The 16,860-nt window shown below is 31.7% G+C and overlaps 3 protein-coding genes across 7 annotated transcripts in view; 2 read left to right on the top strand and 1 right to left on the bottom strand.

The window, feature by feature from the left end:
* The window catches only part of LOC143897187 (glycogen synthase kinase-3 beta), a 51,204-nt gene extending 47,426 nt beyond the window's left edge, over positions 1–3,778 (top strand). Inside the window, exon 8 of the mRNA XM_077405604.1 lies at positions 2,622–3,778. Within this exon, the coding sequence (XP_077261730.1) occupies positions 2,622–2,692 (71 nt within the window). The 3' untranslated portion in view covers positions 2,693–3,778. The remainder of the gene's footprint in view (positions 1–2,621) is intronic.
* A 726-nt stretch (positions 3,779–4,504) lies between these two features.
* LOC143897190 (leucine-rich repeat-containing protein 58) lies at positions 4,505–9,257 on the bottom strand. 4 transcript variants are annotated; one of them, XM_077405623.1, is made up of 5 exons: positions 9,115–9,257; positions 6,602–7,081; positions 5,671–5,887; positions 5,289–5,478; positions 4,505–4,837 (listed from the first exon to the last, which is right to left on the bottom strand). In XM_077405623.1, exons 2-5 carry the CDS (start codon positions 7,072–7,074, stop codon positions 4,671–4,673), a joined length of 1,047 nt encoding a protein of 348 aa, XP_077261749.1. In that variant the 5' UTR covers positions 7,075–7,081; positions 9,115–9,257; the 3' UTR covers positions 4,505–4,670. The 4 variants fall into 4 exon arrangements, with proteins under 4 accessions (XP_077261749.1, XP_077261748.1, XP_077261746.1 ...); XM_077405622.1 differs by having other exon boundaries at positions 8,925–9,230; XM_077405620.1 differs by having other exon boundaries at positions 6,602–7,098; positions 8,991–9,230.
* Positions 9,258–12,564: 3,307 nt separating this feature from the next.
* Positions 12,565–15,877, top strand: Mldr (mitochondrial ribonuclease P catalytic subunit). 2 transcript variants are annotated; one of them, XM_077405603.1, is made up of 6 exons: positions 12,565–13,097; positions 13,606–13,667; positions 13,745–14,476; positions 14,793–15,036; positions 15,242–15,372; positions 15,530–15,877. In XM_077405603.1, exons 3-6 carry the CDS (start codon positions 13,770–13,772, stop codon positions 15,858–15,860), a joined length of 1,413 nt encoding a protein of 470 aa, XP_077261729.1. In that variant the 5' UTR covers positions 12,565–13,097; positions 13,606–13,667; positions 13,745–13,769; the 3' UTR covers positions 15,861–15,877. The 2 variants fall into 2 exon arrangements, with proteins under 2 accessions (XP_077261729.1, XP_077261728.1); XM_077405602.1 differs by having other exon boundaries at positions 13,606–14,476.
* Positions 15,878–16,860: the final 983 nt, after the last annotated feature.

Below are 16,860 nucleotides of genomic sequence, written 5' to 3'. Positions count from 1 at the left end.
ATTAAGATACTTTCACAAGTTCAAGTTACGAGAGAAAGTTTAAGTTTAAGTTTAAAGTTTTAAGATGTGAAAAGGGTTTAAGATGAAAAAGAAGGAATGCATGAACCTAATATATGATAATTATTTTAATTAATAAAGGTATAGTTTTCTTAAAACTATATTATTTTATTCTGAATCTTATTTAGTAAATATACTTTTGCACTAAAAAATATAATACATTGTAAAAAATAATTCATACTTTGGCGTTGTCGCTGACTGTGCGAGTAATGTTGTTTTGCATGATATGTTACGTGTTAATATATCTGCATAAGGTAAGAACGCAAAATAGTGTGACTTACGATATATCTCGACAAAGACCAATCTTTCTTAACTTAATTCTATTTTCCTAAAGCGAGACATATCACGTAAGGAATTAATGTAATATGGCGCACATTACATTAATCCATTAACGACCAATCACATTTTTGGGATAAAAATTCTATTGTGAATAAAATAAATTTAATAATAATAATGACGCTCTCCAGTATCAATTCTTTTTTAATATATCTTGTTTTTAAATATATTAAAATGTTCGAGAGTATAAATTATTCATAATATTGTGGACTTAAATGAAAAGTAAGAACAGTTGTATAATAAAATATAGTATTATAATTACGGTCTTTAACTAAATTCTTTCCATTACAGAATAATGCGTAGTCTTTAATGGATTTATTAATCAAACACGAATAAAAATGGATGGAAAAAAGGAAATTGTTGAAAATAAATTAACCAAGCACAACAAACAAATGAATTCAAATAAATCTGAATTTGAAAAGTTTAATTAATTATTTTTGAATGTGTGTATATAATATCTGTATCTTTTTATTATTGCATGTTAATTTTAATGTTAACTTTATTTTAATTTGTTTATTAAAATAAAACTTAATAATAATTTCTAATTCTTGGTCTTAATTAAAGAAAAGCAGAAATTAAAAAAAAGATGTTTTATTTAAAAAGAATTAAAACATAATAGATCTTTTCTTATTTTGCACTTGATTAAGTTAAATATATTATTGTAATTTAATTTTTTATCTTTCAATTTTGAAGTTTCGTGAATATGTCTTACGTATAACTCCATACAAGTGTGATTTTTCCTTCCAATTCCATTTTAATTCGTCCACTTTTTCCACAGACATTTCCACAGATATCATGATGTATCTCATTTCTTATCTATCAAAGTTCATCGTATAAGTGAATTTATATACTGTTGCGGAATATTTGATATACGAAGGTGTGAGTGATACGTTAGGAATAATCTTAATTTTCTCTTTTGGATCCGATCTGATCTGATCTCAATATTCGTTCTAAGAATCCCAATTGTTGGACATCCTCTTCAGAAGTGCGTAAGAAATCTTATGAGGATCAAGAAAACTTTGAATTTTCAATTTAAACAAATTTACAGTTACAACTATAATTCTTTTCTCATTTTTTATTCTGTTATAATGCAAAAATTGTGTCCCAATTAAAAATTTATTAAATCTGAAAATTAAAATACCGGCTAGAGTCTCGCAACTTCTTTTTTAGAATATCTTACATTGCGTATATAATTAAAACTAATCAAATTAATAAATATGTATATAAGGTCCCAACGTTTTTTGCTCAAGGAATATTTTTTTCACTTCACTGTAACCTATTTATTTTAACATTGCATAATGTTAAATATATATATATATTTGACATATATTTTAGTAACTAAACGCCAAATCTTATTGAAATCCAATTCGAGTTGCATGACAACGTTTTGTTATTTACTGATCCGTAATATTTAAATTAATCGAAAAAATTGACGTTATATAGTAATTACCCGTTATAGTAATTACGTGTGTTTCATTATCACATCGCGACATTCTTGGTGACGTTGTGTACTCTAACCGATCTGACCTAATGATAAAGCAATCAATATCTCACGAGTATAATCATTAGCAAATGCGTTTCGTTTAATACGCAATCACTCTCTTATTCGACACAAATATTAAAGAATTCAGACAAAATTATCAATTTCTTCAAGTTATTTCTCTTCTTTGGTAGAAATGTAAAGAAGTTCGAGCTTTTTAATATAAAAGCTACTTTGTATAAAAATGCTTAATTAAATATAGTCTAACTTTGAAATAATATAATGACATAATCTTTCTATGTAGCTCATTTTCTATATACATCTTTTAAATAAATTAATTTTGTTTAAAAATTTTATTTTATATTTTCTTACATCTTTTCTATTGTTGTCTTTGTAATTAAGAATAAAATAGAATGTCCAGATGTTAAATTGTAGAAAACAAAGTTTCCCTTTTATTACTTTGAAAAAAAAGACCAAGATAAATTGTTATCTGTAAGAAACTGCTTAACAAAGAATTTTTTAAATTAACATAAAAAATATCAATAGAAAATATATAATAATTTATACAGAGGACTACGTAATATAAATCAAAGAAAAAATTGCATGTTAACATTTAAAGCAAACTGCATAATCACATTTATTTACACTAAGGAAGAAATACATTATACAAGAAATATCCTGATAAAAATAACGCCTCTTTCTTTCATGACCCTGTACCTTCTTTACACTCCTTAATATCGTATTTTAGACGAGGACAAGGATGCCAAGGAGACAAAGGAGCAGGAAGCTCAGGAGCAGCAAGTGGTGGACGGCGAATAGAAAATATATTGGTTGATGCAGATCACATCGCGCTCCGGTCGAAATGGATGATGATGACGATGACGGTATACTCCCGAATGATATAAGGGGCAGCGAATAATTGATAAATCAAGGTAACACCCTCGACCGCAGGCGCAGTGAGTGCTTAATGTTTAAAACTCATGAATGTACGATATTAGGGAGAAATTGTTTAATATATATAAATATATATATATATAGAAGGGAGAGAGAGAGAGAGAGAGAGAGAGAGAGAGAGAGAGAGAGAGAAAGAGAGAGAAAGAGACGATACATAAGCGACAAAAATATTTACCACACAATTAAATAAAAAAATTAAAGTGAAATGAAGATGATTATAAGAAAAAAAAGAAGTAAACAGAGTAGTGTTAGTTACTATACCACGCCTATACGATAAAAACGCGCTAATTCGACGTCGTGAATAGGTGTGAGATTATATGCGCACGTGTATGTGTGTGTGTGTGTATGTGCGTGTGTGTATGAAAATAAAAGTGCGCTCGTAAGAGAGAGAGAGAGAGAGAGAGAGAGAGAGAAAGAACGAGAAAAAGAAGCATGTACATACATATATATGTATGTAATATATAGATATAGCGTATATATATATATATATGAATATGTATATGTATGTATAGGTAATTAATTATATATAACTACACACTGTACTAAGCAGTGAGCAAAAAAAGTGAAAAGGTAGTAAAACTCTTATTACACGATTGCTATGTTTACACAATTATATATATATTTATAACATATATATATACATAAAATTATAAATACACACACTCTTACTTATCATTCTCATTTCGCTACTCCTCCTCTGCGTTCTTTCTCTTGAATGTTGTTTTTAGTTTTAATGAAACATGACGACGCAAAAAAAAAACGTATTAGTCGCAACGACGATAATGATGATGAATACCTTGTAGCATAACTATTCTGGATGTGTTTAAGCGAAAAAGGAATCGCGCGATACCGCGCCGTCGTCAATCACGCGGCGGGATCACTCTATATAATAATATTATTATTGTATATTTTGTGGTTTATTTAACAATAAACTATTAACAATAATGTTAATCGTTGTCTCGATACTTTTCCCACATGTAAAATTTGCCTTCTAATTTCTAAATTGCTAAATAGATAAGTACTTTGCTAAGTAGGACATGCGATCTAATAAACTTAATACTCGAACGAGAATATACCGATCTTTCAGTCAAGATGGAAAGGATCGTTCCAACACAATTAAACTTATCTATTCTCTACTTCAAAATATAATATATATTCCCTTAATTTTACTTCCATTCTACTGTGGCACATGCGCAAAATAAAGAATCGCACGCTTTATTTTTTACTCATTTTTTCATTCTACATATAGCCATGTGGTTACGTGGTAAAATGTGTAGGTGTAAGTAATATGAGAGCAGCGTAATTCCAGTTTATAAATGTTTTAAAATAAAGAGGAGAATTTTTAAAATAGAGGGTTTACAATACAGAGAGTTTACATATTAGATTAATCAAAAAATTCTTTTATTTCTCCAAACTTTCGAAGCAGATCTAAATTTACCTTGCTATTTTCGAAGTTCTAAAAAAGAATCTTATGTTTTTATTTATATTATAAAATACATTATTATATTTTACCAAATTACATTTAACATATTAGTTATTATATTTTTGATGCAGAAAAAAAGAAAAAAAAGAATAAGTACACAAATGTATAAACAGAAAGAAAAAAATATAAAACATATAAAACACATCATAATATTTCTATAGATTTACATGTTATAAATTCAATTCCTCTGTATCTTATAGAATCTATTCCAATATATTTATTCCTATATAATTATCTATAAATTTTGCATCATCGATCAAGAGCAGAAAATGAAGAGTATCTCTCTTGAAGTGGGAAAAATTATAGCGAAATAGTCTCAATGTCATCTATTACAGAAATATATATGTCTTTAAGATCTCATTAGCCCAGAAGAACCTTTCTGATCATGGCACCGCTCACGAGTTCCTCATCGCTGTCGCGTGGCTCGATGCACTTGCTGCTACACAAGTATTGTAACAGCGGTAAGCGATACTTGCCACAGAAGTCGACAAACTTAATGTGCTCCACACGGTTATTAAAGAAAACACCTGCGCAGAAAGATAAAGGTTGGCCTTGACGCGAGATTTAATCAAGAGGAATATTTTGAGAATGCTTTGTCATTCCAAATTTGCTGCTGCATATTTTTTAACGCGCTGCAGAAAGTGTAATGCAATCGAACTTTTTCCTCAAGCTTATCTTATCGGGAATGCTCGACTGATTGATTCGCTTAAGCTTTCCACGCGTGACTACTCGAAGTAATATTTTATCTAATTGCTTTTACTACAGTGATTGAATTTGGTTTCAACTTTCGGCCCAATTTTCGTGTTGACATCCATCGATCTTCCTTGTCGCTTTTAACAATGAGAAGAATAAGAGAGGGAGAATAATAAACGTCAACACAAAAATCGGTCCGAAAGTTGCAATTAAATCCGATCACTAGTTTATTACATCTGGATTATAATTTTGCTAATTATTGCTAAATTATTACGAGATACTAACCTTTGCACTTAGGATTGACACAATGGTGGCCACTATTGAGGTACTGCACTAGATTGTGCGGTATACTCTCATTGTCGTAGCGAATATCGCTAGTCTTGACGATGCGGGCCGCTAGCTCCAGCAACGACGGCGGATTGTGTGTCATATCGGATACAAATCTCACCACTAATGGATTATCTCGTAAAGACAACTGCGAAAAAACGAAAGAGATGTATTCCGAGAAAAAAAATTATTTGATTCAACATGAATCAATTATAAATGTTAAACTGCTGTGCAAAGTTTCCACTAAACTTTGCACAGCATAGTTTACTAAACTTTATCAGTTGCAATTAATATATAATATGATATATGATATAAAATGGTGATTACATTATTAACCAACCTCTGTGAGGCATTTTAACGTTATTATCTCGGTAGGCAGTGTCCGTAGTCTGTTCTTATGAAGCGATAAAGTCTTCAGGTTTGTTAAATTGGCTATCGAGCTTGGCAGGCTCTCTAGCATGTTGTCGCAAAGTACGAGAGCCTGTAGGGCCTTCAGTTCACCAAGGGTGGACGGTACTTCTGTTAATCTGTTGTCTCCCATCGACAAAACTCGCAACCTTTGGCAAATCATAATATTTATTGTTAGAGATGTTTTTTTTTTATAAAAACGACAAATCGTTCAATTTTTTATATAAAACATATTTTATATAAAACACATGCGCATATATTATACTCGGAAGCAGATACAATTATTTGAATTTATTTTCGCATTTATGATTATAAATTTTTAATGCGACAAATATAGTTTTAAACTCTAAGATCACACGAACGTTAAAATAACGGGCGTGATATGATGAACGTCACGTTTATTTTAGCATAACATCGAAATAAAGCGCGCAAACAGCAATATCTTAAAGATGAAAATTGATTGCACAGCTGGAATGCCAGTCAAACTAAATTTAAAAAGAAAACGGGGATCAAAATCGATACAGAAAATTCAATTCCTTTGTCTCTCTTCATGTACGCAAAAAATTATTATTTTAGAACATTATATAGTTATGAATAACCATAGAAAATATAGAAATCATCTCGACACATTGTGATATCGCAATTATAAACTCGCGTATTACTATCGTTAACAGCAGTAGACTTTTTTAAATTAAAATTCTTTAAATTACAATTAAAATGTTTGATTATAATTTTCAAGTTTCTTTACGTTCTTCATAATACGTTTTTATTTTCCGATTATCAATTTGCTAACAATTAAATTAACGAATTTGATTTTTATCTAAACCTTAATTATTATTAAACTTCGTTAAAGTGTGCATTACCTCTGCAGCTTCCAGATGTCCTTGGTAATCTCGTTGATACGATTGCCGCCCAAATAAAGATACCTTAAGCCAGGTAGATCGAGAATCTGATCGGGAAATTCCGTGAGTCTATTACCACTTAAATTGAGTTCCCGCAGACTAGCGAGATTTTCAAAATCCTTCGCTAATCCATCATTGGCCAGGTGGTTGTGTTTCGCAATCAAGCAGGTCAAAGGGCACGCCGCCCAAAAATCTGGCAATCTGGTGAGGCCGCAGTTCGAGATGTCGAGGAAATTCAAGTTGGTGAATCTATTGATACTGGCAGGAAGGGTCATGAGGAGATTTTGCCTCAACAACAAGGTATCCACTTGCTCTGGACTTTTGGTATTGAGAAATTGCTTATCTAACACTTCGTTGTCCAGCAACAAATAGGACAGGTCCAACGTTCTTAAAGCGGAATCGGAGTCGCTGGAGTCTGACGTGTAATTCTCCATGACTAGGCTGTAACATTTCATATACTTATTTCAATGTTCACCCACTTATTCACTATTATATAACGCTTATATAAAAGAGAATGTAAATATATTTATGTATAAAATAATGTATACATCAAATATTATAAAATGCATGGAATAACTCTTTTATATTATTATAATTTATATATATAAAAATAATAGCGTTAACGTATCTATTTATTTATGACATTTAATTAATGTTATTATAATATACTTCCATTCATATGTATAATCTTCATAGCATGCATATAGAGTTAATTTATTAACTCAATGTTAATCGTCTCATTGCGATTAGTCGTTATTTCTATGTTTCTTCAAGGAAAAGAGAAAAAGTTTATACAGTAAAAAAAAAGATAATTTTTTTGTAAAAACTCGCATCGTCATTACCGTAATCGCGCGAGCACGACACAGAAGCGGCAAAGTAAACAGAGAATGTGTATTTTTCGCCATGTGGATGATACATGACGATGTGGATTCATGTTCAACACGTTATCATACGACGTGCATGTCAAGTCATGTATTAAAAAATCGAAAAAAAGTTCACCGATTAAAAATGTACAATAACTATAATATAATTAGCCAAAATTATTATTACAACGAAATCATTTTTAATCAGTTCATAAAGAATAATATAGTATAACTAAAAGTGCAATGAGTATTCTTCATTTGATGTCCTTCCTTTTAATTGTAATTATTACCCACAAGCAGGCGCACATACATTCGGTACAAGTAAATTAATTATCGGAAATCGATAAGATTCTGAGAAGGCCATCGTCGCAAATCATGCTGTTGTTGATTAAATGAATTTTCTTGAAATAATCGAGTCTCAAGTGTTTTGTAAAAAATAATGGAGTGAAAAATAGGTACCTCCATCGAGTTACAGTCATTATCAATATTATTACAAAAATTATTTAAAAATTATACATTAATAAATTAACAAAATGAGTCATTTTGATAAGGAGTCACATATGAAAATTTAACAAGTTACACACGGAAAATATAATTTTCATTCGATCAATGGCAAAAATATTGAATAAAATTCACATCCCTTGTGAAAAAATTTCTCATATTTTCTCAGCAATTGTATAAGAATTAAGACTTATCAAAAGTTCTATAAATTTTATAAAATTTCTCATACTTTCAGAAATAATGGGATTAAAAAATTTTCGGAATATTTTAGTATCCGCGTATGTATAAAAATCTATATAAATAAAACAAAGTCGGGTTAGTTACAGTTACACCATTTATAACTCAAGAACGGCTGGACATATTTTAATGATCTCTGATTTGTTGGATTCGTCTCCGCCCCGAATAGCAGAATAACTATTAAAATATCGAAAAGATTCACGTAAAAAAAAAAAAATAATAGGGGTAGAATTTTCCGGCGAGTGCTATAGAGTGTATAGTTTTTCGTTACCGGGACGAAGCCCGGGTAACCAGCTAGTTTCTGATAAATTACACAGATTTTCTCATATTTATTCAGATATTTCTCATATTTATTCAGTTTTTTACAAAGATGTGATGGCGGGAGAGAAAAATCTGAAAAATTCTGAGTATTCTGAGAAAGTGAAAATTTTTATAAAAATTCTGATTAATAATATGAAAAATTCTACGATATTTTTCCACCAAAGATGACACTTTTTTTAACTTAAAGAAAGCATTATCCGACATAATTAACATGCAAAGTTCTCGCTCCGTATTGCGCTGTATTAAAATAATTAAGAAATTTAGAAAATAATAATTGAAGTGAAATGCTCTCGAAAGCGAGCATGCGGACGTTCGAAATCCGCGCGTTGCTTCTGCGCGAGAATTAACAGTGCGATTCTCACGTGACGTCAGACTGACTGTGAACCGTCTGGGTCTGGGCACGACGGGCTGCGTGGAGCACCGCTTACTTATTATTTGTTTTAGCTTGGCGATGAAGACAATCACAATGCCGTTGTCAGACTCCGTTTAGTCGGCACTTTCCGAAAGCACAGGGCGTATTATATGCGTGAATCTCGAACGAGCGGATCTTACGAGCGGCACGGGCAGAACGACGGCTAACCATCAAACACGCGGAGGTCGGCGGCGCACGAATCGCGACCGCATGACGTCTGCGCCGATCCGTCCGATCTGCGCCTTTATCAGCGCGGTCGTCTTTATCCATTGCCTATCATCGCCGCGCTACCGCACGCTCGAGCCGTTCTCCCCGCCAAGCACTGTTGCAACCAATTCCAAATATATTGTTAACAGTCTATTTTAGGGGCTCTCAAATCTTTTTTGTCAAGAGAGCCGATTTGTTGAAATTTATTAAAATTTTTTCAATAATTGAAGGATTTTATTTTTGAAAATCATATAAAAACAAAATATCTTTATTTTTAAATTAACGTCTAAATTTCTTGGCGGGCCGAATAAAATTTAGGTGACCCTCCAGCAGTCTATCCAGATGGAGTTGCGTAAAATTTATAATGCATCGCATCTCGAAAAGAATATACTGTCACACTATAAAAAATATTCATATTTTTCAGGAGAGAAAAAACAAATTTAATTCAAGTTTTTTGAAACTGTGAGATAAATACAATTACAATTATAATATTTTGTTATAATGAAACTTATATTGTTTCTTGAAGATTTTAGTTCTGGATTTTGGTTTAGGTCTTGTAATGGCAAAAGAACGTCATCATAATGGCGGAGGCACTTCGTCTCCCGCGCGGTCAAATTCACGCGATGAGAGTGGCATCACTATAGACGCGTTCCGTTCTTATATTCGCGTTCATACATTTTTTTTATTCTAGCAATAAATATATGCTACACGCTTGCCTTATATAGCGGTCGCTCTTTCGCAAATTGAAAGTGCATATGTTGAAATTGTAGGTTTTGATATCCGCAATACTTTTCAATATTGAAAAATGTGAGCATTTTATCGAATATCCGCGCGATACATTTTCGGCCGAGTAAATCTTGCAAAATATGCGTTTTAGTTTATAAATTGTCAATGTCCATCTGAAATAATTAAGCAAAGATATTTAAAAGATTTTCTGGTTTGAACTTTTTATATTCTTATCATGCGAAATATTAGATTCTTTTTTAGTTTTTGCTCTTTTTAAGTAATGTTCTTTTTCAGGTTTCCCTATTTACCATAAACAGATAAAAAATGCCTAATAACCTACTCAAAAAAAATGATATATTTATTAAATGTAACTTTCCGAAAATCAATATATTTGTTTATACGCGCGGGAATTATTAATAAAATTTTATTTTTAATTATCAAAATATGCTGCTCATATAATACGTACCATCTCTTTGTGTGCGTATTCCCACTACCTAATTTTTAAGTTAACCACGTCCTCATTCGTCCCTGATGGCACATAATGATAAATATCATATATTATATTAATTTGTTTACCGTTTTATAGTTAACACAACCAACCACCGAGAAACATCACTCGTAAAAAGAAGAATTAGAGACTGAAAAATAATTTTTCTCATAACAAGCAAGTTGTCGTTTAATTTATTAAACATTATTAATTGCGTCTCTCTCTCTCTCTCTCTCTCTAGAATATAAACACTAACTATACAACATTAATTGACGATCGAACCACTTATTCCTTTAAACACCTTTAACACTTATGAAAGTTGTCACTTCAATGAGGCAGAAGTCAAGTCTTACAGATAAAAGTCGTGTTTGATACTATTCTGTTCTAATTAAGCTTTTTACAACTTTAATCGTTACAAACTGTACATTATTTACAATAATGTAAAAATTCACTTGTCAGTTCGTCCCATTTGATGGGCATCTGTTCTTCGTGTGACCTGTGTGAAAGAACAGTGGAAAATGTAAAAATATATATAATATGTACAATATGATAGATAATAGATATAACTATAGATAGATAGAGATGGAGGAAGAAGAGAAAATATAACAAAACAAAAATAGAGAGAGAGAGAGAGAGGGAGAGAGAGAGAAAGAGAGACAGAGATCACTTTACCTTCTATTGCCGTCCTTTATTGGAGCTATCCTTATAAACCGTCAGCCTAAAGAAACACGAAAGAAAATATTTTTACATACATTACAGACATAGCTGTTAACCGGTGATATTTAACCAAGACTTCGACTCATTAATTATTGACATTAATTAAGTTTAGTTGAGAAAGTTTATCGAGTAGTTTACGAGAACCTTGTTTCCCTGATTCTTAAATCGATGATTCTTGAGATAGAATGCTAAATATCTCGCAATATCTTAACTCAGTTATTTACAGTGGTATCCAGAGGTAGAGGCCTCCATTTGCTTTTCGATTTGCACGTTATTTTCTCTACTGTAGTTTCCGGCCGTTCTAAGCACACGTCCAGAAAGATCTGGCAAGGCATTTTCTCGAACAATCGTATTCTGGCCCATATATGAATTCTACAGATATCCCTTCGCGATCGTCGAGTACTCTTAGCTTCTAGTACGACTCGGATTTGAACCGATGGCTAGAAACCTCTCGACTACAAACCCAACCGTTGGAAAGGCAGCTGCCATAACTGATGAGCATATCTCCAAGAGTATTGGGGAATATTTTTTGCAACCTTAGGATCTGAAATCTCGTAAACGCAGCACCTGTCAACGTGTTAATTAAATATTTATTTACATGGAATTTATTTGCAGCTCGATTACGATTCGTAATATGATCTTTAATAGAAGCAGTACCAATTCGTAAATCTAATTCGCTTTTTACATCTACGGCATCGCTCGTTGCTTTATCTGGGTTCTCCCAAAGTTTGCAGAGCTCTTTCGACAGACTGTCTCGTAATTTTCGAGAATTTTGCTCTGAAACATGAAGAAAACATTAAAAATCTTGTCAAATGTATGAAAAGAACATAGAACAGGTTTTCAATTACCTATATATACGGATATTAGGCTTGACTGCTTGGCAGACCTGAATAATCTCAAACCCTATGTCGAGATGTTCTCCCCCTCTCTGTCACAATCTGTCCAACTAAATAATCAATGCGTTGCAGGATTGCACTTCTCGCTCTAAGGTCCTCTTAAGCTTTACATAATTTTCATCTAAGCACTGCTTAGACACCGGAGCATCAAATAAGATTAACGGATGACAGATGTATCCACTTGCTATAGGCTCCAGTGAACTCGTAGCCTAATAAGTGGCCGGTCACGGACGTCATCAGCATTTGGCAGTTTTGACACCCCATAGTTGTACATACATTAAATTCGAAGATCTTGTTATACATGGAAAAACCTTCCCTCTACAAAAAACATAAGAGTTAAGGAGCATATTTCTAGAGCTCCTTTGGTTTGCAAATAGATATGATTGAACAATGAGAAGTGCGTGCACGATAGTCACAGATTACTGCTGAGAGAACGCTCTGTGCAGAATGTAATATTGTTTACCTTTCTGCTGGTACCGGGTACCGTGCGACAAATAACCAGCGATAGTTTTAGCCGCGTTGGGCTTCTCGGCAACATTTGAGAGAACCTTCATAATGCGCTTTGAACAATATCGCCTTAAGGGGATCCTAAAGCCGTCTGTAATACCGGCTTTTTTTCTTAGCACTAATCTTTTAATTGGCTTTATAGAAATGCAAAATTCTTGTCTAGAATTAAAGTACGCATCAAAATCTAGGTCCATAACACACACACATGACGCTTGGCGTCGGTGGTATTGTTGACAATTTTCTGTCACGAAGGTTAGGTTCACTGTTCACTACTCGAAGCAGACTGCAGGGTTGCGTCACAGTATATACTGTGCCCAGAGATCACACAGAGAAGGCCTCCCTATTCTCTATTCCCTCATTTCCCTCGTTCTCTCTGACGTCAGTAGATAACAATACGGTGAACGTGGTACCCCAGAGAGGTTAGAAAATGTGTTCGCTCTTATTACGAAAATTCTGATGAGAAAGCAACGAAGAAAAAAAAGGAGGAACTATTCTTGATGTTCACTTACATACAAATTTACAATTTGTTATATTTATAACGATACTATTGTAAAACTTTCTACGGTGAATTGTCTTATATGCGGTAAGAATAACTTAATCTTGTGCGATCGAAATAAATTGCATTATTTGTTAGTACACCTCGGTTAGTACTGTTTAATAAAGTAAAATTATCGAAAAATATATGAATGTTACTGTGCATTAAATTAAATAGCAAAATTAAATTTAATTCTAGAATATATTTACCATAAGAATATATCAGTTTTTTTGTAGATATATTTATTAATTACTAATTTATGTGCACAGATAATTTATAGAGCACGAGATAAAATAAATTATATAATAAATAATTATTAAGAATTAATAATAATCAATAATAAGCATTTCTGGTTTATTATATTCTAGACTTCTGGAAAACAATTTTTTTTTTATTTTCATAATTTTGTTCTGTTTCATAATATTTTGATGTATTTTAAAAGTATTTTTTTATAATAAGTATTACGACACCAGTTTTAACAAAGCAAAATAAACAAACGTAAGTTCTTATATAATTATGACATATAATTTTACCAATGAATAAATTTAATTTTCAGGTGTAGAATAAATGACGCTACTTTATAAACTATCTCAACCATTATGGTCCCAGTTTTGCAAGGTTCACCAGAGGACATATTTGTTATCGAAACAAATCTATAATGTTAAGAAACTTATTCCTTTGAATGCCTTTATCAGGGAAAATGCAGATATATATGAGAGAATGACAGGAAATTTATCAACTGTAGAATGGAAAAACATTCGAGAGGAAGTTCTTCAGAAAAATCAACGAGTCACGCCAGCCACCATCGACTCCACAATCATAGATATGTGTCTTAAAGATTCCAACGTGGATAATGCTATTGCGTACTTCAAATTCTTGAGGGAAAATAATTATCCCCTGAATATGGCAGTAATTGGAAAATATCTCAGACTCTATGTTTCGAAACAAAACTCCTTGACTGACGCGGATAAAATGGAAATTGTCGAAACTTACAATGCTTTGAGACAGAAGCATCCGTATTTGGATTCCTTTACAGCTGAAGATTGCATAATGAGCTTATGTTTGACGGATGAATGGGAGAAAACACATGAGATAATAGAAATGCTGAAACTTACCTCTATTCCAGGCACCACGATATATTCTGCGTTAGCTAGTGCAGCATTTAGAAATGGAAAACCTGATGTCGCATGGAAAGCCTTATCAAACATAACGCAGCGCAAGATGATTCCACAAAATTATGTATATATATCGCATTTACAATATTGCCAGTTGGAGGATACAAAAACTTTTAGCGGTAGAATGGAAGAGATGTTTCATTTCTGTGCCAATTATGGTATAACACCGTCAGATAAAATTATAAGTACATATGCTGATACAGCTAGCAAGTATGGCTGGTCCACGGAGCTTGTAACAATCTCCAGAAAAACGTTTGTTTTCTCATTATGTCAATGTGATTAAATTTAGTTTATTTAGTAATTTTAGTTTAGATAATGGTTAAAAGAATTTAATAATTAAAGATGGGATTTTTAAATTAATATATTTAAGTAATTACATTAATATATAATAATTTTTATACATTAATGTAATTACTTAAAAATATAGTTATATTTTTTAAAGATAATGTTTAAGAATTTAATAAAGAAAATTAAGATTTGAAAAAATAGATTAGTGTTTTTATAGAATGAAATTAGTAGTATGAGTTAATAAATGATGTTTTAATAGTAGGATATTTATTTCATTTAGGGGACATTGTAGACATTGCGGTTATTCCTTGCCTGAAATAACATTTAGTGAAAAAGAATTTCGGGAACTGGCGAAATCTGTGATAGATAGGGTGATCATAGGATCAGATATCTATCGTAAGACTAATCCAAAAGAATTGTTGAATTTTAAGAAATTTGTTGAACATACCAGACCTTACGACATAGTGATTGACGGACTTAATCTAACTTATGCTCAGAGCAAGTCTGCACCTAAGTTACTATGGGTAATACCTACTGTTTTTAACAAAATGAAGTATATTAATATATTAAAAGATATATCAGTACATATTATTACATATACAAGTTCATATATGTAGAAATACGCTGTTTTTTCAATTCCAAAGTAATTTTTCCATTACCTGTTATTATTTTTCTATTTGCCCGTTATTGTTTAATATATTAGATATTAATATATGGTTCATATTACAGCTAACCAATGTAGTCGAGTATTTTAGCAAATATAGGAAAAAAATGCTGGTATTGACGCGGAAACATCAAAAGAAGCTATCTGTTTTTAAGCAAGTAGAGCGGCATGCACATGTCTTCCTAATAGATGATTTGTAAGTATTGAATATATGCAGATACCGTGGGATGTTTGGGATACCCACCATGGGATAAGATTACTCTATATATAAAATAAAAGTATATATAGTTTAATTATGAAAGAATTCCAATAATACATTTAAATACTTGTGTACATAAAACTTAAAATTTTAGATCTGCTGATGATCCTTACATACTCTACGCAACTATGGCGAGCGGGATAAACGCAATGTTCGTCTCGTTGGACTTGATGCGACAACATAAACACTCCTTGCGGGATAACCATTTACAGCAAACATTTAGGAAATGGCAATATTCGCATCAGTACTTGATCAAGCCAAGTAAAACTGGTATCCGTATCCAAGATCCTTTTCCCTGTATGCCGTTTGTACAGAAGATCGATAACTGTTGGCACGTGCCATATATCAGCGAGGATCTTACTTATGTAGAATCATATGAATTTCCGAATAAGTGGTACTGTTTAAAGCACAATGATAAAAAATAAATGATATTTAAAACATATTTTCTTTATTAGATATTCTTTATCTGTATATATATAATACTAGATGTTGGATGCGATTTCAAGATTAAAAATCTTATTAATACTCGTCCCCCTTATATACGTGAAATATCATGTATTTTTATACAATTTTATAATAAATTATATCGATCGCTTGTGCTCTACTGCATTAATGAAGTCTAAAGACTAATTAATTAGTCTTTAGTATAATTAGTCTTTAGTAATTAATAAAGTTAAAGTAAAGTTAAGCGTTAAAGATAATAAACAGTATTTAAAATATATAAATAAAGAAATAGTATGTTAATTGATTCGTAACGGTGGTTTTAAACATCCGGAAAAGATTAATTCGACAAGTATCTGTATACTTATATCGATCATTTCGGTTCTACTAGCGCTCAGAGGAGCGCTCATTATTAATGACTCATTGTGACATCATATAACTATTGTTTACAAACGCTTATCTCATCGAGGTGGACTGAGGTGGACTAATGAGAAAAGAACTGTTAATTATAAGCATTTGCTCGCAAAAAATATGATGAAGCAACGCGCAACCTTTAAAATAGCTTTAAACAAAATTTTTGAATTGAATTTTTAAAAAACGTATTATCTTTTTTCATCATACTTCTTTATAGTCTTACATATACTTTCGTCATCGTTAAGAAAATCCGATAAATTCTTATGCGACACAAATTAACTTTTCCTTATCCCCCATTTTTATACATGCTCATAATTGATCTCATAATTGCTAATAATAATATCCGAGGTAAACAATTTCAGTTGCTTCAATTGGAATGTTATAAGAACAAAATAATTGAAAATAGCGCATGATCAAATAATGTATGTATACCTATAATTTATTGTCTTTTGTAACTATAACTTTTCGTATTTTAATTGGCTGCATTCTATTCACTGCTAATACTGAAAATTTATAATGCGCGTAGTATGTAAACTATATAGATTTTCACTACTGGCAACGAATATCGGA

This window comes from Temnothorax americanus, unplaced genomic scaffold, assembly GCF_048541705.1.
Source record: "Temnothorax americanus isolate GAGA-0224 unplaced genomic scaffold, ASM4854170v1 Scaffold2, whole genome shotgun sequence".
Taxonomy (NCBI): Eukaryota; Metazoa; Arthropoda; class Insecta; order Hymenoptera; family Formicidae; genus Temnothorax; species Temnothorax americanus.
Note: the sequence above shows the minus strand (reverse complement) of the source record. Positions and strands in the feature narration are given on the sequence as shown.

Coding starts and splice junctions, on each gene's coding strand:
- LOC143897190 (XM_077405620.1), bottom strand. CDS start 7,095: ATGAAATGTTACAGCCTAGTCATGGAGAATTACACGTCAGACTCCAGC. Junction 5,479..5,670: donor CGTTAAAATGCCTCACAGAG/GTTGGTTAATAA, acceptor GTTTTTTCGCAG/TTGTCTTTACGAGATAATCC. Junction 4,838..5,288: donor TGTCAATCCTAAGTGCAAAG/GTTAGTATCTCG, acceptor CTTTCTGCGCAG/GTGTTTTCTTTAATAACCGT.
- Mldr (XM_077405602.1), top strand. CDS start 13,617: ATGACGCTACTTTATAAACTATCTCAACCATTATGGTCCCAGTTTTGC. Junction 15,037..15,241: donor CTGCACCTAAGTTACTATGG/GTAATACCTACT, acceptor TTCATATTACAG/CTAACCAATGTAGTCGAGTA. Junction 15,373..15,529: donor GTCTTCCTAATAGATGATTT/GTAAGTATTGAA, acceptor TTAAAATTTTAG/ATCTGCTGATGATCCTTACA.